Genomic DNA, 20,177 nt, shown 5'->3' with positions numbered 1-20,177 from the left:
TGCCGATGCCTGCAGAGGGAAAGGAAGCAGCAGAATATAACAAACCCCATCTGATGGACCTTATAGACCGTTAGTTCAGTCACACACACACACGCAGACACACACACACCACCATGTTTATTTCATTACACCACCTCCGCCTCTTTGCGTTGCTCAGCTGCACTGTTCAGAAAGGCTGGCACATTTGCGTTATCTAATTTTGGTTTAGTTGTTTTTTTGTGTGTGCTTAATTTCACAAATATCAGTGTGCAGTCTCGTCTTCGGGGAGTTGGGTGTCTAAAAGCGTGTAATAATAGGTTAAAGATTGGATTACAACTCCTAAAAACCGCGTGTGTTTAAAAAACTGCCCACAAACTAAATCTTTAGTGATGTTTTTTAAGCCTTTAGGCTCTTAGTCAGCTGCAGTAAAACAATTAAGCTCCAATTTAGTGAAATTGGGAACACGTTGGGAAGATTGTTTTTTTTTTGTTTTTTTAGAACAGCATTTCTTTTTCCTCAGTAAAGTGTTTCCCCTCCTCCTTATAACCCTTTTTTAAACGTCGCTAATGCAAATAAAAACCGCACTTGATGACGGTTCCAAAAACCAAAAACACAAAACCAGATTATTTGACAATTTATTGCAAGGGTACATGCACAAACATGCAATTTAATTCACAGATTAACATCGTTTTTCCGCCATGGACACATGTCAACGTGGAGCAAATGTCTCACTTGTACTGTAAAACAAAAATGTTGCACTAATACACGACAGCGAATGTGCGTTCATGGCTTCACACAACAGAACATCCATGTCTACTGGCTAGAGGGAAGACTTCTCCAATAATTTAAGATATTTAAAAAAAATAAAATAAAATAAAAAAGTTACCCAGGTCAAATAAAAACACACGACGTCACACAGAGTAGTAAGATTGCCTTATGTAGTCACAGTTTCGTTGAAATTGGAGATAAAACGTCTGATGCCACCGTGGCACCAAACTGAACATGAGAGAAAGTAAAAAGGCAGCGAACCACGCGACGCGTGCGCGCGCGCGCTCGCTCGCTCACGAAAAGGTGAGATTCGAGGTGAGTTCACGGATGCGGTTCTCCCTGTTCATTTTCTTCAGCTTCATCCGGCGGTTCTGAAACCAGATCTTGACCTGCCTGTCGGTCAGGTTGACGCCCCTGCTGATCTCTAGGCGGCGCTCTCGGGTCAGATACATATTGAAGAGGAACTCCTTCTCCAACTCCAAGGTCTGGTGCTTTGTGTACGGGCATCTTTTCTTCCTGCCACTCTTCGCAGTCAACCAGTTGCTCGTCGGCGGGTCGCAGTCTGTGGATTCAAATCAAGAGATTGAGGATTTCAGTGATTCAGCTGGAACAGTCTCACCTGCTGTTTTGGATTTCACCTCTGGGAAATAACACAATATAAACGTTGTCCCGGAATAAATAACATACAGGGGGAGGAGGGGTGTTTGTTATTAGACACGTACATGACACCAGTAATAATAAAATAGAAATTAAATCAAACTCCCAGCTGATCAAACCGCTCCTCGGGAAAACATCTCTATAAAGCCTGAAACATTAACACAAACTATTCATTTAGCGAAAGCTTCAAATGCGTTAACATGATTAAACTGTTAAAACTTCAAATAGAATTTCAAACAGTGATTTTAAAAAAAATTAACCACAATGCACACATTTTTTTTTTTACAAGCTAGGAATTATTCAATTACGCAACAAGTATGGCACTCTTTATTTTTTTTTAGTTTCTGAACGCGTGCAGTGCGCCCAAACATAAGGCAACAGAGTGTGAAATTAAATTCAAATAATGTCCATTTAAAAATAATAAATATGTGAGGAAAGAGGCGCGCACAGTTTGCATGCTGCATGGTAAAACCATTCGCTGTTGCCCATTACTGCAACCTGAGAAAGACTCTCATTAAACATTACGACTTTAGGGTTGTTTGTGTTTTATACTTGGTTTTATGATGCTGGAGCCTTCTCAGCACTGCAGCGCCACAAGATAAAACGCTTTCATTGTAGCCAACCCACCTTTTCCTTCCTTCTGGAGCAGCTCGGGACTCGACGCGGAGGCTTCCATGGAGCACTTTTTCTCCCCAGAGCTGGACTTGGGATCCGGGCTTTCCACGGGCACCGGCGTCCTTGAGGTCTCTGGTTTTTGCGGGACGTCCTCGCTTTTCTTTTCCACCTCTGCGAAATTCGAGGGCGCGGAGGAGGACTGCGGTTTCGGGGTGACCCGGCTGAGCTGCGTCAGTGTCGGGGTTGGACTCGGCGGCTCGTGGCAGTAGTTTTCCTGATGTTTCCCGTTCGCATAAGTTTGGCTCAGTCTGAAATAGCCCGGAACCGGGATCTCGGGACCGTCGACAGGAGGACACGACTCGGAAATAGCGCTAGAATATGCGGGGACCTCTGACGAGCTGACTTTCTGTACTCTCTTATCGGAGTACATGCAGCAGTTACTCTCTTCCTTTATGCTCTGTGCAAATGTACAGTTTGACATCTGACTGGACGGCTCTATTCGGCACGGTCGACCCGGATCCGTCCAGTTATCTATCTGAGGTATGTACGAGTGGACGTTCATGCCCATATTTTGGTGGTTGACCTCCCCTCTTTTGCCGAAAGACGGCAGGAGTCCACAGGTTTGCATTCCGTAAGTTCCCATCTCTGAGCCAGACGGCATGTACATGTTGCTGCCGGAGTAAAAGCTGTCCGACCTGCACGCACCAATTAAAGAGTCCACTAGGAAGGTGTTGGCCGCCGGAGAGCTACTGGGAAAGGACATTTTGGGGGGTTAAGTTCTTTAGAGGAGAGAGATGTCCTTTGTAAGATGACATATCTAGGAAAAAAAACAATCTCCGCGTAAGTCGGGATGCCTCCCGACCACATGACAAGCCCACCAATGAGATTTGAAAATGGCCTTGAGACGCAGCCTCCTCTACCATGCGCGCACACGCGCGCGCGCACTGCGGATGCAGACGTGGTCAACAGCGACACCTACAACACGGACTTGAAATTGGTTTACAGACTTAACGGAGGCGCTTCAACCCGAACTGAAACATTCTCGGTTTAATAAAAAAAGGCAATTTGAGAGAAAATAGTGCGCCTTCATTCGAATCGTGTAGCAGCTGCTGTGACATGTTTGTAACGAGTTTAATGCTTCTAAGGACGCGCGTGTCTTTGTGTGAGATTGAGAAAATGGTAGTGTGTGTGTGTGTGTGTGTGTGTGTGTGTGTGTGTGTGTGTGTGTGTGTGTGTGTGTGTGTGTGTGTGTGTGTGTAAAAAAGGCTGACTATATGGCGCATAGGCGACAACTGCAGACTATGAAATAATGTAACCACCTATGCTGAATTACTCATCATCCATTCAGACCAATAAGACTCCACACTAATCCTGTTTGCATTTTACTGTCTCCAATATCTTTGAATTAAACTAAAGATTGGATAAAGGAATGAAGACTGATTATTAATATTGTGTTTTGCTGTCAATCTTTCATCAATTTCAGGGTTTGAGGTGTTTTAATTGTTGCAAATTATATTTTTTTTCTCCTGATGGATTTTTAGAACCAAACTATTCGATGTCAGAACAACAGCCGTTTAGATTTCTAGCCACATGTCGGACTTAAAGAGGGAACTGTGTCCACCATTCACACATTTAAATAAGCTAGAAGCTGCATCAAGGTCAACAATCTCAGCCTGCAAGCCTTTCAAATAAATTCCACTTCAGACTGATAGAAAATGCTCCTTTATTATTTGCACAGATTATTATTACTTGCACATTATGATTTTTTTTTGTGTGTCACAGTTATTTGCCGATGTTCCAAATAAAAGGCTGGTGGTGTGCATGGGGACTATTTTAGCTCAGGGCTCAAGTGTTTTTTGCCTGCGAGGAAAGTCAAATGCAAATGTGAGCGACATAAACAGTGCGTCTTAAAAAACTGTTTGCACCTGAAAATATCAATCGACCGAAAATCTGAAGTTAGGCCACAAACAGCAACAGTCCTACAACACATGTACAAATACACAGAATCGGGTAAATGCAGCTTCAACTCATATCTTTGGTATTTATGCGACGAGCTTAAATTGTGTTACAGCTTCATTGAGAGGTTGTGTGGATCTTCAAGCCTCTGATATTTAGAGTCGGTGGTAAATGAGCATTAAATATGCAAATCATCTCGACTTCACAAACTACAAAATAAAGGCTCGTTAACCCAGAATGTGATCACTGAATAGAAAATACATTCATCGTTATACCACGCTCGGTTATTTTAAAAAAGGGAAGAGGGAAAACAAACATAACAGACATCTGACAACACGGACACCATTTTGTTTTAATAATCATGTGTCGAACTATGACAAATTGTTCAAAGATAATCTTGGTCTATTTTGCATATGTGACGCAAATAAAACCCTTTAAATGAGTATTTTTTTGAGGTATGGTCAATAATTCATATACGCACAAAATGTACAACACACGTACCGTAAAAATGGACAAAACAAATTGGACCTCGGGGTTTGTAATGATATAATTAGTAGTAATAATAATAATAATAATAATAATAATAATAATAATAATAATAATTAAAGACAATAGCAGGAGATTCGACATACATAAGTGTAGAGCACATATCTACAAACTAAAACAGTCTATCGATCGATATTATTATTATTGATTCAGGCAAAAAAAAACATTCATCCTTTTTTGCAGTAAATCATATTTTTAAAGCAAATGGGCAGACTTAGCTAAATGATAATTTAATAAATGTCCCAGCTGGAAATATAAAGAATATAATCCCCCACAATTCTATAATAAATGGCGTCTAGAGAGATTCCAGTGGCCTATAAGGTCGCGCGGCCTTCAGGTTTAAAAGTCCAAGTCTGTATTTAAAGAAAATAAAGGTTCATATGACAAAGACAGAGTTAAATTTGTATTGATGTAGTTCGTCCTTTGAAAACACTTGAACGTGACTTGTAAACGTAACGGCCGCCTGGAAGACGCGTCAGTTAAACTGGGCGCTGAGACAATTATATAGATGTATTATAATTAACGGTGCTCGAATGTTTCTGCAGAGAAACTGTGTCGTCTGTGCTGTTGAAATGTTTGATGCGCAAAAACAAGTCATTTTTTACTTTTTTTTTTATAAAAAAAAAAGAACATTTAAATGTATGCCTTCGATATATTGATGCGTATCACAATCAGAGCCACTGGATGCAGTTAGAATTAAACAGGCATGTAAATAAAACGCGTGTTAAACGGACTGTTTTTCCTCCACTGGATGATTTTCATGCAGGTTAGATGTTAAATTTGGTTGCATTCTGCGTTTCCACTCGCAGCCAAAAGCTGCAAGTCTGCCCTCATGTGGATACAGCGAGAAGCAGAGGGAGAATACTTGCCACAGTTGGTAATGTAATTTCACTGCAGGACATCATGACAATCCAATTAAACGCTTAATGAAACCTCAGTCTTCTAACTGCCTTTGTGGTGGGAAATAACTGTGGATGTGGTGATTCAAGACTAAAAATAAACATTCATCTCCGAACGTGGCTGGGTTTTTCTTTCCCCCCCTCACAGAGGACGCAGGAGCAACGGGTGTAATTGTTGCTGTGCAGAGTTAACGTGACGATAATCACACGAAACATCAACAAAGCGACTGTTTAGTGTGGAATGACTAAGTGTAGTTACTTAAAAACAAAGAAAAGACAGATATATGCCGCACCGCTGAGGTAATGGCACGCAGCCCGGGGTCGCTGTGCAAAGTGGAGTTGCGCAAAGTTGGAAACGTTTCACCTGCATTAAAAAAAAAAAAAAAAAAGTCGAGATGGAAACGCGCGAACACGCCAACAATTATAAATCTCCTTCAGCTGCAGCAGCTACGTGTCGCCTACTGAGAAGAGCAGAAAAGCAGATGAAAAATGACTTATCCTTTGATTTGGCGCTCCTAGAATCTCCTCCATTGTGTCCCCAGCATACAAAGCTGCGTTACAATTAACCCCCAAGAAGTCAGAATACGGTTGATATCTGTTGATTTCTCCAAACGTGGAGCCTGGAGGGAGACAGGAAAGAGCATCAGGGCTCTTGTGGTCTAGGGGGTTGGAACACCAAAGTCCAATAGCCCCCTATTTAGACATTTACAGCTGGGTTTATTATACTGTCTAGACGGTTCAAGGTTTAGTAAACAATCCAGTGTTTGAAAGCAGAGGAAATAACGGGACCATACAGGCCTGTAAGCGCCAGACTTCCCAATTGATGAATCTTTAAGAAAATAAAAAAAGAAAGAAAATCAGCCCCTGTTATCGCGATCCGTTTGTTGGACTTGGTTAAGTTCATGTGACAAGTTTCGTGACGAGGATACCACTTCTTTTTTTTTTGTCGTCTCTGCTTTATTTTCACACCACAACGTGCATTGCATGCGTCTCATAAAATGGACATTACACAAGTTTAGAAGCCTATACGTGATTTCTCAAAAGCACCGCTCGCGCTTTGTCGGAATATTTGTTGCCAATAACGCGACACAAATAAATACATGGAGAAAAAAGTGTTTATAAAAAATATGGCATCTTGGGTTGTTTTTTTTTTTTTTTTGCAATGGCATAATTATGTAAAAAAAATGTTTAAACAAGATGAGGACCAGTCATTTGTGTGTGTGTGTGTGTGTGTGTGTGTGTGTGTGTGTGTGTGTGTGTGTGTGTGTGTGTGTGTGTGTGTGTGTGTGTGTGTGTGTGTGTGTGTGTGTGTCTCAGGTATCAGAATAAAGGATTCCCAGTGAAATACTGTAGGCGGTCGCGGTTGAGCTTTTTCTCTTTCATTCTTCTGTTCTGAAACCAGATCTTCACCTGCCGGTCGGACAGATTTAACATCCGGGACAGTTGGAGCCGCTTCTCTTTGTTAATGTACACGTTGAAGAAAAACTCTCGTTCAAGTTCTCGGATCTGGTATTTGGTGTAAGGACACCTCTTCTTCCTGGACTTGGTTGATGAACCTGCACAGGGAAAAGAACACGGAGAAGAAATGTAAAAATGAAGCTCAAGTGCAAAAACAAAAACCAACAAAAAAGATTAGAATGCAGTGACATACTTTTATTTCATTATTTCTGCACAAAGGCCCCTCTGTCGCGCACCCACACACATACAGTGAAAGGACAAAAGCGGAATTTGCATTGAAATCAACTAGTGCACTGATTTGTATTGCATTGCCTAAAAAATGTTGTACCTGCATAACAGCCTATAAACCGATTAAATCAACTTTAATACACTGATTTTCTTTAATCCCCCATCATTACCGTTCACTTCCAGCAACACAGCCTTGTTATCAGACACAAGGCGCCCTATAACAGTATGGTTAACCGTTTCCCATTGTAAATACCTTTACAACCGTAAACTAAATCTTATAGGGATATAAAACCTTTTGCATGCGTATAAAGAGGCACATAACCCCGGAGAGCCGCGGCGGTGGACACAAGGCACTTCACACACACACACGCACACACACACTCACACGCACACACTCCATTGTTTAACTTGCACACCTTATACCCGAGACAAAGAAGCAAAAAAGTACTCACTCTGTTGGCTGCTCTTGTCGCCGCAGTTGGAGGACGAGTCCTCGTCGACGCTGCCGCTCGGGTCAGCCGTGTGCTGCTCCAGTTTGGTGCCCAAAGCCTGATTGTTGTCCGCAGCATCTCCGGGAGCAGCAGAGTCTGTCTTTTGTTTGGGCGGCTCCGCGCCGGGCTTCTCAGAGTTAGGATTGTCCAAAAACTGGTCGAAGCCCTGGGGGAGAACCCCGTTTCGGCCGACGCCGTTGAAGATATTGCACGGCGAGCTGGTCCCCCCGTGGTGGCCGTACAAGGGGTCGTTTTTGAAAAGCACGTCCGCCCTGCCGCCCGATGACTGGATCAAGTCCCGGTGCATTATCTCGTCCGTTGAGTAGTAAGACGCGTAATTGCCCCGGTAGTGCCATTTGCTGGGGTGGTCCAGTCCATAATCCCTGAAAGCGACTTCTCGGACAGGTTGGACTTGGGCTATGTTGGGCGAATAAGGGAAATTAATCTGACACGAAGTCGTCTGCGGTAAAAAGGAGGAGACTGAAGTAAAATCGGGCGTCGAAACGTAATAAGTGCAGCTCGGTAAATACATATTTGACGCACAGCTGCGCTCATCGTATTCCGTCATATCTCTTCTTCCCCGGTTTCCCCTTTGCAACAGAGGAGGAGAGGAATTGGCAGCTCGGCTGTGTTAAACTTTGTCCATCTATAGCACCACAGGCGCGTGGAAAGACCCCGCCAGGGAGGAAAAATCGGAAACGTAGGCAGACCTGCAATACATCTTGATCGATTCTTGAGGTAATTGTGTCATGTGATCCAGCCCGAGGAATTACCATACATCAATATCAGTCATTAAAAACTGACCGTGGAAACTCATGTGAGCGCGTTCCGGGGACTTGATTGGCTGCCGGGCTGCAGAGGAAACTCCTCTCCAGCCTTCCTGCCCTATAGCTCACGGAAAAAAATACACGTGTGAAGCACCGCTGGAATATTTAATTGAAAGCTTTACAGCATCACCTTCATTGTATAATGACACGTAATGACATCCGCACGCGCTCGAGCTTGCTTGCTTGGTTGTGCGCGCGCGCGCTGGAGTGGGCACCGCGCGTTTGTGGCAACAGTTAGGTTGGAAGTTCTTCCCTCGCGTTTTGGAGGAGGGGGGGGGGGAAACCGGAGGCCACCGCGCCAGCACGTTCCGACTGCATCGTCAAACCAGAAGCCCGTGTGATTCACAAGCGACTCATTAAGTCGGGGTTTTTTTATGCAAATAACATTTTAGGGTTCATTGCGCATAATCACTGCACGCCACGATGGTTGGAAGACGTTTAAATACACAGCGGGGAAATGTTTTCGGTCATTGTCAAGATGCAATCCTCTTGGCCCGCAGCCTGACGCGAGCACCAAAGAAAGAAATAACGAGACCACAAAATGACTGCGCCTTTACACGTTCTGCTGCGACGGATGCAACCGGAGCCCATGTGTGCCTCCACTTTTTCAAAAAAAAAAAAAAAAATCTGTTTGTGTTAGAATGCTTAAACGTTACATCCTGCTTTTCTTCATTTCTTTTACAGCTTAATAATAAATGCAGATGAACGAGGGTGAGAACAGCCAAATAAAACAGCCCCCAACGCTTCGCTACTGCGAGATGCAGGAAAGTGGATTTTTGGATTGCCACAAAAACACAAGCTAAGTCAATCGCAAGCATGAATCACTCAGCACATTCGGCACGGCCAAGTCCAAAACAACTGGCTTTGACCGTCTGTGGTCTAGGTGATGTCCACCAAGCATTCACCAACAAGCCTCTGCGCCCAAATCATTTTATTGCACGGACGGCAGCCATGGCCGCGGAGTTTAGGGCCCTGTCCTCGGTGGAGATCAACGGAACCAAAACACCCGCTCAACGGATACACGTCGTCAAGCCTCCATCAATACGTTTTGTTTGTTTGCCTCTGTGAGTATGTTTTTTTTTTAAACTGTTATTGCTCGTTAGACCACAGAAAAAGGGAAGGAAAATATTTAAAGAAAATCAAGCAGGTCCTTTTTTGTGTTTGTTTTTTTTAGGCGCAACGTTGCACATTTTACGCAAAACTATCACGCACATTGTTCACCTCCACGAAAGGCATGTGAAGGCCAGTGTTGTAGTTAAGGACAAGGACAAGTATTCTCCACTGCTTGGGGCCTGAAGGTCACGCGCAATGTGGAAATGGCTCAAAGAGGCTGTTTTATTGTTATTGGGGTAAAATCAGCGCTGTGGTTTGGTTCTGTTGTTTTCAACGGTTACCACACTTCACTTCGAAAACCCTCAGGCAGTTAACACCATGCTGGCAAAACCAAGACAGGATTCATTTATAATACTTTTACAAATCTGGGGTGAAAAACTGTCAGTTTCTTGCACCAGTTCGTCTGAATTGGTTCAAGAAATGGTGACAAACATCTTCAGAGATCATCAACAATCAGCAGCAACGCAGTGAAATGTTGCAGAATAAAATCAGATTAAATGACTTTAAAGTTTTCTACAAAGTTAACAGACCTGTTGCTCGTCACTCGTTTCTTTTAGGTTGTGCTTTTGCAGCTCAGACGCATTTTAGAAATGTGGATTCGTATTGGCATAATTCCTATTATAATCCTGAATCGACCAGTTTTGCACTTAAACGTTGTGTAATATTTGACATCCATTTAATAAAACGGATTATTCACATGTTCCTTTGAACGTTTCAAATCACTTATTTTACAAGTTACAATTAAAAGTTCTTAAGGACCAAATTCGTCTTTAATTTAAATGGTCGTGCGCTTTTGTTGTGCACTCTATTAACTTTAATACTCGCCTGTAATTTAACCAAATATATATATTTTTTTAAAGTGAAGCTACTTTAAAATACGCATATTTAACTTAACTAATTTCCTCGCAGTGAAGTAAACGTTGTGCTAATATTGCAGAAACAATGCACAACCAAACTAACTAACTTGACCTTAACTTTGTTTTGGCGCCCTCGCTATCTGAAGAAGCTCTGTGACGCTGTCTGGCTGCGTTTGGCTGTAAAGCAATAAAGCAACAACTATAGTGAAGGGAAACGTTGCGAGGAGGACGCGCAGAAAAACCTTCAAAATAGTCTGAGCAATAAAATCTAATAGTAGAACATGTGTGGGAACGATTTGAAACCGAGAAGAAGAAGAAAAAAGGACCGCAGCATATGAGTGGGAGGATGCATTGTGTGCAAAATAATATATTGAAATTATAGCAAGATTGCGCCAATGTCCTCTTGGACACGAGCTCTGCACGTTAGAAGAAAAGTGCAGTCTGCAGGTCGCCGAAGAACCCATTACAAGTGGGTTTGAAATGATACATTTAATATCACTGCAGTGGTGCGTTCGTGTTGCAGTGATGCGGTGATGATGACGTGATAATGACGCAATGAGAGGGGCCCATTAATAGATTCACGATCATGTAATGTTCCGCGTACATATGCTGGTGGTTGGTGATTCTTTGATGGTTGCAGTTTAAGCCTTTGCCTTTAAAAAAAAACAGATCTGACCACCTGTGACATGCAGGCCCCTTTTCTGGGTCTTGGTGAGTAGAAACAATGACCCCCACCCTACTACACCACCCACCCCACTACACCACCAGATCACCTGTAATAGACGAAGGAGGCGTTCAGAGAAGAAATTAAAGGATGACTTCTGAATAATACCAGATCCGTTTGTTAAACAATGGAGAGTGTGTGTGTGTGTGTGTGTGTGTGTGTGTGTGTGTGTGTGTGTGTGTGTGTGTGTGTGTGTGTGTGTGTGTGTGTGTGTGTGAGAAATGCACCAATAAAAAAAAAAAAACTATTTAGCAGTATTTGCTACTTAATGAACCAAAAAGATGGTTAATTCTGACATTTTTTTCTAAAGCAGTGGCTGTGAAAACGTTTAATTCAACATGAAATAACGTTTGAAGCTACATGGAGCTAAAGACGGGGAAGCTGAATGCAGGCTGGGACGTCGGATTTAAAGTGAGTGGAGGAAATATGCCAGAAATATGTTATTAAAGTTATCAAAATTGGAGTTATTAATTAAAGTGTCTTATGGTGTTCATAAAGTACGTTTCATTCACGCAGGATCGATTTATAAAGTGAGGAATATTCAGTTTCTCTCATTGAAAGGTGACCGCACGCGCATTATGTCTGTGTATCCATCAATAAATATAATCTATTTTAATATCAGCCGCATACAGTGAGAGATGCATATTATAGAAACACTTTGTATATTCAGATAGATGAATACAGTGATCAAGTCATCTTGCAGAATGAGCGTGAATACTTCATACATACAACACGAACCCTGGGCTATGCATTGATATATTAATTATATATCTAAATACAAACAAAGATGCACAATAATTCTTCAGGTAATTCAAAAAATGATCTTTATTTACAAATGTATTCATCCGCAGGTTGCGTCCATTTTATAAAACCTGTGTTGGCGCGTAGAAAGATGACTGGTGGTCTAATGCGCATTACAAGTAACATGCTTTTTTTGTGATGATTATTCATACATCAATTAAATCCAACATTATTATTGATTATTAAGTATGTATTTAAAAAAAAATACTGGATCGACAGAGGAAGAGTGGTTCCAACGCAGCGGATGTGTAATTGTGCAGTAGCCTTTATACATTTAATATACGTTTGGATAGCAACACGAAAGCAGGTCGGCCAATTAAAACAATCATTTAAAACACAGATATAATGTAGTTCCACTCAGAAGCACGAGCGTGTCCACAAACACGTTTGTTTTCTATTTTGAAGTGAACCCCTTCAAGCGATTATTTCCCCTCCACAGACTGAATGCACACGCGGCCATATTGGACAAAAACAATGCTCATTCAAAATCAGATTTACAAAATCATAGTGTCGTTTAATTGAATAACAGCGATGAGGAAATAGACATGCAATCGTAATATAATCCCGACTCGTTAATGTTTCATCTGTGCGTAAACGTGAACTTGACTGTTCTAGGCCCACACACCACATGAGCGGGCCGTCATACAACATACACAAACACACACAACCACATCCATGTTTAAATATGCAACAACCACATCGGGCTTTTAAAAAGAATGTGGAGCTGGATTAGAAACACTTTAAAAAAGGGTTCATCATAATCCGGAGCTCCAAGGCCAACCTCGAGGCCTACACGGAGAAACATCACAAACGACCAATTTGGCACAATGGATTACATCTTCATTACTATGCATATAATTGAACTTGGGGATAAAACTGTAGCCTATTATGTGACATGAATATAAACATTTTATACACATCTATAAATACAAGTCCATGCCATGAAGCGGAGAGGGGGGGGGGAAAGGTGCGCGCACAGGTGATGCGCTGCACTGCGCGCACACTCGGTGCGCGCTGCTGGTCACGATCAAGTCCAAAAGGTCATCAGTACGAGGAGAAGGCGTGCTCGCGCATCATCAGCCGCTTCTTCTTCATCCTGCGGTTCTGAAACCAGATTTTCACCTGTTGGTCGCTCAGGTCCAGTCTCTCTGACAGCTCCTTCCGCTTCTGTCTGTTGATGAATTCGTTCATCATAAATTCGTTCTCGAGTTCAGCCAGCTGGAGCTTCGTGTAAGGCTTCCTCTTCTTTCTGGTCTTCACTTGCGACGAGCACCACGGGGCACCTGGCGGGGAGCAGAGGCAGAGGCGACTTTTCAGACTTTTTTAAATTAACGCTAACTTCGGGAGCGGCGGTGCAGACCGAAGGGAATTCACACTGCTCCCAAACGCCACCGCTTATAGCTCATTTTAGGAAATTATAAAGGCTCAGATTGGAGGAAATTAGCATTATGGCTCATATATTAGGAAAGTAAAATAGAATAAAGAGGGCTCTACTGCACATATTAGTATGGCTGATATTACAGTGACCCCCCGGGACACAGTAGATAATGATGTCATGGAAGATTAAAATAATAATACGCACATACATGATATTAACGGATCATTAAATTCATTCTACGACATCTAACACACATTTACTCCTATATAACAATAGGCTCCCCCGCCTATGGGAAATAATGAGTGTTTAATAACGATGTGACAGTGAGGGTCGGCATGAAATAACACAAGCAGCAGCACAGCTCTATTGTAGTTCCTGTTGCGGCTCCATAATGAAATAAAACCGGCTACTTAACCTTCTGCGAACGCGGTCCTGGAGCATGTGTGCCCGGAAGCCGGGTGAACGGGGTTCGGCTCCTGTTTGGTGTCGTTTACGTTAAGCGGATCCGCCGGATCGGGATCGAGCCGGGCCGCGGAACCGTGGGACCGGCTGTCCAGGTCTGAGTAGCCGCGGTCACTGGCGGCCCCGTGCTCCCCGGCGTAGACCTCATCACGCCTGCCAGACTCCTCAGACTTGTGGCTGGTGACCTGGAAGCATCGGGCGGACTCCTCCAGATGCGCCTTGACGTGTCCGCTGGAGGAGCTGGTATTTATAGATACCGAGTTGGACAGAAACGGCGGACAGTAGCCTCCAAAGGCGCGGCTCTGTGGCGGTGCCGCTGGTCCAGGCGTGCACGCACTCGAGGAAGTCCATGGGAGCGTGCACACCTCTCGCCTATTGTAAGGGATCTGGTGCAGACCGGGTATGTGGGCTCCATTACCCCGCAAGTTGGAGAAATAGAGCGACTCGGGGGAAGTAAAATTCAGCAGAGAACCAACATAGCCGGGATTTAAAGGATTCCGCTCACACATTTCCATGGAGCTTTCCGAAAACGCGTCTTGCAAGCCTTTTAGCAACTCCTGAAGAATAAAGGGTAGGTAATTGTTGATTTGTTAATACGGCGTCACGTGATATGCAAAGCATGTTGTTCCGCCCCACCCTTGCTCCCAGAACTGCACAGCAAAAATACTCCATGAGGACATATTTTGGTATTGAGTGGGTGGGAGAGGGGGGTAGAGGGGGGGTGAAGTTCAATTCTAACCATCTGTTTGGACAGAAATATCATGAGAATGTTTGGCTTATGTCGATTTCAGTGTCACGGGCTCTTATTTCAGACGCACATGCGTGGAATCTCTCTCGGTATCACTGCGCTGTGTGAAGAATAACAAGGTGACTCTGGGCTGACCCATATAGTGCACGGCTAAACGCAGGGCCTTAAATGCACCACGGGAGACCGGAGACCACTGCACGCTCACATAGGCGTCATGTACTTCTTCCAGCGCACAAGTATTCAAACGGAATAAACACAAAAGCACAACGTGTTTTCTTGGAGTGACGGAAACGCTGTCAAAAGGCGGAATGAAGAGGGAGATTTTCCGTGACAGCAAGTCATAAAAAAGCAAACCCGTGTTTAACAGTAGCTTCACATTCATTAGGGGCCATCGTATTAGGTTACAGGATATTAGATACAGTGCATTGCGTTTGATGTGCTCGTTCCCTTGGAAACAATGTAACCTCCATTCGCCAGTTCAAAATTTCACAGACCTTTTACAGAAACTCCAGCTGGTTTGAGAACATTTTTTTTCCTGGAGGTTTCTATAAAGTCAATTGGCTTCATCATATTTTTCTAAGGCGAAAATAAATTGAATTGCGAATTAAAAAAACTACTTGTGAAGTTTAGGTTGGGAAAAAAAGGAGCTTAAAGTTGGTTTTACGTAAAGACATGGAGCAGATCGTCACCTCTTACGTCATCTAGTCAAATATTAGCACCTGAAAACAAACCGTTAGAATAATAATATCCCCTTAGAAAACGATTACACGTCACATTTAAATTATAAATAATCAAAAACTGCATAAATGTTATCAGAATCCAAGCGCATTTTACCAGTAGGCTACTATCAAATCTAGTCAACGCTAATGAAACACACACTCCTATGTGGACTTGCGTGTTTAATAAATCACCACTATAATTGAATAATTCTTTAATTATTCCCAAAATACAACTGCATCTGTTGGCCGAGAGGAAGAAACTAACTATTATCACGTTTTCTCCACTACAATGCTCTCTGAAATCTCTAGGATTAAGCGTGTGTGTGTGTGTGTGTGTGTGTGTGTGTGTGTGTGTGTGTGTGTGTGTGTGTGTGTGTGTGTGTGTGTGTGTGTGTGTTCCAAATACACCGAAGAGCTGGAGCGGTTGGTTTTTCAACACAAAAAGGATCCAACAGTGGGGAAATACTTTAAAGGATTATTGTTTACTGATCACCTCAGAGACTATAAACATTTTATTTTATTATAAACACATCTGCTGATGGGATTCCTTATGGCTGCATGTTTACTTTATATGGTCAGACAGGCTTGTTCCATTTATTTGCAACATAAAGACAAAATACTTGATTGGAAAATAGACACGTTCAGTATAAAACCAGGCAACCCTCCTCTAAAACTCGAGTAGTTGCGGATGTAATCCAATAGGTGGCGGTATTACTTCATGTATAGCCTTCATCCTGCCACGCTTTCCTTGCATTGTTTGTCAGTTGCTTAATTCTGCAATTAAACATGAGCGTTTCCAGCCACCGCTGGCGTTATGTAGATTTACGTGTTTTACGTGACGGACACTTCGTGATAATGTTTGAAATCCGCATCTGGCGACGTCACCGGTCAAGGTAAGACAAGTGCGACAATTACACACACGTGTGTTTGTTCCAAGTATTTGTTGCAAATTACTGGGTATGTTTAAATGACAAGGAAATTATAGGAAAAACTATTGACAAAACGTTAAATAGTGACTTATTTTAGACGTGAAAATCCAGCTTTATATTATAATAGAAACAATTAAAGTCCACAACCAAAGAGAAGAATATCAGACACCATCATCTCTAGTGTTTGTGTGAAATATTTTAATGCAAATTCAAAAGGTTCCTATGTTTAATATTCAGGACGAAGAAGAAATATTCATTTATTTTTTGATCGAATCAGAACACGTTTGAACAAACTAATCACATGAGAGAAAACGAACAACCGCTTTGATCTTGCGGATATTAAAATTTTCGCTTTAATGCGTTGGGTTTTGCAACAAATTTCCCCAAAAATGTGGCATATTTATCATTAACTGTGCTGAGCTCTTTAAAAAAACGATCAAATTGCTCAATTTTGAGGTTGAAAATGTCGCTTTAGTCCCAAAAGGAAGATCGGCTCCAACATTACAAAATTAAGAGAAGGTTTAGTGTTTGGTTTTAGTGTCATTTACTGCTCCTCGTCCCCCATGTTTGGGGTGTCTGGAGCCACATTTAGGAGCCTCAGTCTGGGTGTTTTCCAGGCCCTTTGAAGGAAGCTATCCGCCGTCTATTGTCCTTGGTAATAAACTTGCAGTTCCCTCGTTCAAGTTCTCTGGGCTGAGAAATGTTCCTTCCATCTCCCAACTGTTGAAATCTTCGTTCAGACAGTGGGAGCCAAAGTTACATCTCAATCCTGTGTTTTATAATTGACGAACCTGTAGACGAACAAGTAAAGTCTTGTTTTTTATTTTATTTTATCTTTTTTTTTTAAGGGGGAAAATGGTTTTCTAATTATTTTCTCAGTAAGTGTTTGAGGCTGAGGGAAAATTTGACTCATAATTTAACAAACAGGCTCGTCGAAGGTTTCACAGCACATTCACTTACATGGGGACTATTTTTCGGCCGCGGCTGATCTCCAATTCATCGACTATATTTGGCAAAATTCGTTGAAATGTCGAAACCATTTGTTTGTTTGAGGACGCGAGAAACGGAGCGGAATGGTTTCAAATAAAAAGAAACATCTGGTGCAGGAAAGCGGTGAGATTTTACCTGCAGGGCCGTTTGAACTTGGAGTTCAGCCTAATATGAATTAAATCCCACGGTTTGGAGTTTCTCGTGGGCTTCGCGAGTTTGGAGAAGTTCCAAAGTAAAGATCCTGAATTGAGTCACTCTGGGAGCAACTTTAGAAGAATGGCCTCGGCGTCTGTCTGCACTCCATCCGCCATGTCGGCGAGACAGCCCCAATGTACAGGTCTGATACATTATATATTAAACAGAAACCGACGGAACCACAGGTTGATCATTCTCAAGCATATTAAACGTTTGCACAAATTAAAGACATGATCGCGAAGGTCGTGTTTTAAAAAATAACCACAAATCATTTCACAAAGTTCTGTTTATAAGAAAACAAACGAATCTGAATAATAAACGAATCTGAATGATGACTCGAGACAATAACGAGTAACTTGTGAACACTTAAGACCAGATGAAATAAAGATCTCTTATAATATCCCCTTTATTACTGCGAACGCAAATGCATTTTTTTTATCGTCTACATATTATTGTGATTGAAAGTTAATTCTATTCATATGAGTCGCTGTATTGCTACTGCTATATTATACCAGTAGTACTCGTTACTTCGTGTCCACCGGCTATTAGTGTCTCATAAAACGTGTCCCCTGTATCGACTTTTTACTCCTTAATTAGCGTCTTAATGACAAAACCGAGAAAGCAAGAAACCTACGAGTCAGTTAAGATGCAGAAACATGAGTGTTTGTTGAAATGTACAATAAAACAAATCTGTTTAACCTCCTTATTCAGGATTATAAAGCGTTTACATTGAATAAATTTAAGTTTAGCAATAATATGCTGTATATTGAACAAACATCTGGTTATTCCCAGTGATAATCAAACTTAAATGTTTCTGATTCTAATAATTGACATGGAGCAATGGGAAAAGACATGCAATATGTATTCATTATATTGATTATTATATTAATATTATTGATATAAGAATCAGTATTCTACGCCTACCCCCGTTATAACATACAACAAACGTCAGACCTATTTTAACATGGTTTTAAAGACCGAATGCGATGTTCAGATACAGACTGTTGTGCCTGTTATTCGTTTGTTTGCATTCACGGCAAGTGGCCACTAGATGGCGCTCTCGCTTAAGGAAAGAAGTGAAGAGCAGCAAAAGCCACAGCTGTCCTACAGCACTGATTCAGCGTTGAAACATTTGATTGAGTTGGTTCAGGGTGCCAACTGTGGGGGTTTACATTAAATATATAAACCATTTCAGCAATTTAAGCTCTCTTAATACAGAACTATGAGGAGGAGGAGGAGGAGGAGGAGGAGGAGGAGGAGGAGGAGGAGGAGGAGGAACGATGCTTCATTCCAGGAAAAAGTACTCAACCATTGCACATGGGTTTACGTCACGACTGGAACCACAGCTCATTTTGTGAAGTAAACAAACTGTGTTTCAGTAGTTTTTTGACTCTAATCAAGTCCTGAGTTCGTGGTTCAATGAAGCTTCACACCCTGAACTCTCTGGTCTGATTCACAGAGAGACAAAGTCAAAAATACTGGATGTGTAATGGATTCTATAAATCTAATCTGTTAACATGCCTTGATCTACATATCTGCACTCCGGAAGTAAATGTTTCGTGAGATCACGGTGACCTTTGACCACCAGAATGTTATGTTGTGAAAATCTCCTCAAGGCATTATTGAGATCATGACAACCCGGAGATTTAAAAATATATACTTTAAAAACGAGGCTCATTTCAATAGACAGATTTTGCTTTAATCCCTTTGGCATGATCATTGTACATGTCTTATAATATCCCCTCTGGTTCCTCGGATTTACTGTAGATATAAAGCCTGGCTCAGTCATTGGTATCTATCACATACTGTAAATACTATTAGCCTTATTAAAAACACAACCATGTACTGTATATATTTAATTCTGCCTTAGTAACAGTAAAGGCCTGCTCACATTGATTAAACGGTTGCCCTGTTGGGGTTTTGGAGTTATTTCTACTTAACTGCCAGGAGGAAACCAAGTTCAAAGAGTCAAAGGATTTATCTTTTTATCACTTTCTCAATCGGTCACCGACGGATTTGTGTGTCATCTTTCATACATAAAAATTAGATGGACAATGAAAATTAAGGATTACATTCTGGGAATTTTGAATATGGGTCACATTTTTAGCAATCTGGCTGGTGGATAAAAACATAAAAAAAAAACATTTCAACATGTTCAGCATTTGAACATTCCTACTCATTAGGAATACAACAAAATGAACACTTCATGTCGTAATGATCCTTCATGGCCAAAATGATAATTCACTATTATCCGGATAATCATTCAAAAACCTTACATTTTGTTAATGTTCTAGCATCACAGATAGGACACATCTTTTGTGTTTTTTTAAAGTTCTTTTTAATCCGGAAAGTTTCAACTTTCAGAATAAAAAAGTCATTTTGCTGACTGTAATACACCTAAGAGAGCTGATGGGGGTCCTTCAATGAGGTTAGGTCCCATTGTCAAGGGGCACTAAATTAATTCGTGAGCCAACGTGCAGTTCCTCGAATGGCCACTAGAGGCTGCATCCTACAAGACTGAATGGAGGTGGCCGAGGAACTTCCAAACAGGTGATTTTATCATATATTTGGCAGATTAGAGCTCTTCACAGGTTGATTCACGTCTCCTGGACTCTCCTGTTGGCTTTGTTACACCTGTCATGGCGGGACAACTCACACCATCGGTGGATGGATGAAGCTCCCACAGCTCGCCCACTTTCTACCCGAGAGGTCGAATCAGCAGAATAACTGGAAACACCTGTGTGCCGGGCCTTTGAGGCCGTAAGATAAATGTTTTCAGGGATTATGTTCGATTCACATCTCATCAAAGCCGTCAGCTCGACAGGCTCCCTCTTTGT

The 20,177-nt window shown here is 41.9% G+C and overlaps 3 protein-coding genes across 3 annotated transcripts; all 3 read right to left on the bottom strand.

The window, feature by feature from the left end:
• Positions 1-608: 608 nt before the first annotated feature.
• hoxd10a (homeobox D10a) lies at positions 609-3,069 on the bottom strand. Its single transcript, XM_084023120.1, has 2 exons — positions 2,032-3,069; positions 609-1,309 (listed from the first exon to the last, which is right to left on the bottom strand). The coding sequence occupies exons 1-2, from the start codon at positions 2,780-2,782 to the stop codon at positions 1,041-1,043; spliced, it is 1,020 nt and encodes a 339-aa protein (XP_083879246.1). The 5' UTR covers positions 2,783-3,069; the 3' UTR covers positions 609-1,040.
• A 3,617-nt stretch (positions 3,070-6,686) lies between these two features.
• Positions 6,687-8,377, bottom strand: hoxd11a (homeobox D11a; the record flags this gene model as incomplete). The annotated part of the gene is given in 4 exon segments (XM_084023101.1): positions 6,687-6,976; positions 7,559-8,207; positions 8,209-8,358; positions 8,360-8,377. Coding segments are annotated over 4 exon segments (1,053 nt in total). The 3' UTR covers positions 6,687-6,740.
• Positions 8,378-11,968: 3,591 nt separating this feature from the next.
• On the bottom strand, positions 11,969-14,348 carry hoxd12a (homeobox D12a). The gene is made up of 2 exons (XM_084022540.1): positions 13,713-14,348; positions 11,969-13,202 (listed from the first exon to the last, which is right to left on the bottom strand). Exons 1-2 carry the CDS (start codon positions 14,272-14,274, stop codon positions 12,964-12,966), a joined length of 801 nt encoding a protein of 266 aa, XP_083878666.1. The 5' UTR covers positions 14,275-14,348; the 3' UTR covers positions 11,969-12,963.
• Between the last annotated feature and the right edge of the window lie 5,829 nt (positions 14,349-20,177).

The sequence above is a fragment of the Eutrigla gurnardus genome (assembly GCF_963514095.1).
Source record: "Eutrigla gurnardus genome assembly, chromosome: 12".
NCBI lineage: Eukaryota > Metazoa > Chordata > Actinopteri > Perciformes > Triglidae > Eutrigla > Eutrigla gurnardus.
Note: the sequence above shows the minus strand (reverse complement) of the source record. Positions and strands in the feature narration are given on the sequence as shown.

Bases quoted from the DNA above. Each gene is read 5' to 3' on its own strand.
- hoxd12a (XM_084022540.1), bottom strand. From the start codon at position 14,274: ATGGAAATGTGTGAGCGGAATCCTTTAAATCCCGGCTATGTTGGTTCT. The intron at 13,203-13,712 runs GTTAAGTAGCCG...GCTCCCCGCCAG, and splicing joins CAGGACCGCGTTCGCAGAAG to GTGCCCCGTGGTGCTCGTCG.
- hoxd10a (XM_084023120.1), bottom strand. From the start codon at position 2,782: ATGTCCTTTCCCAGTAGCTCTCCGGCGGCCAACACCTTCCTAGTGGAC. The intron at 1,310-2,031 runs GTGGGTTGGCTA...TTGAATCCACAG, and splicing joins GCTCCAGAAGGAAGGAAAAG to ACTGCGACCCGCCGACGAGC.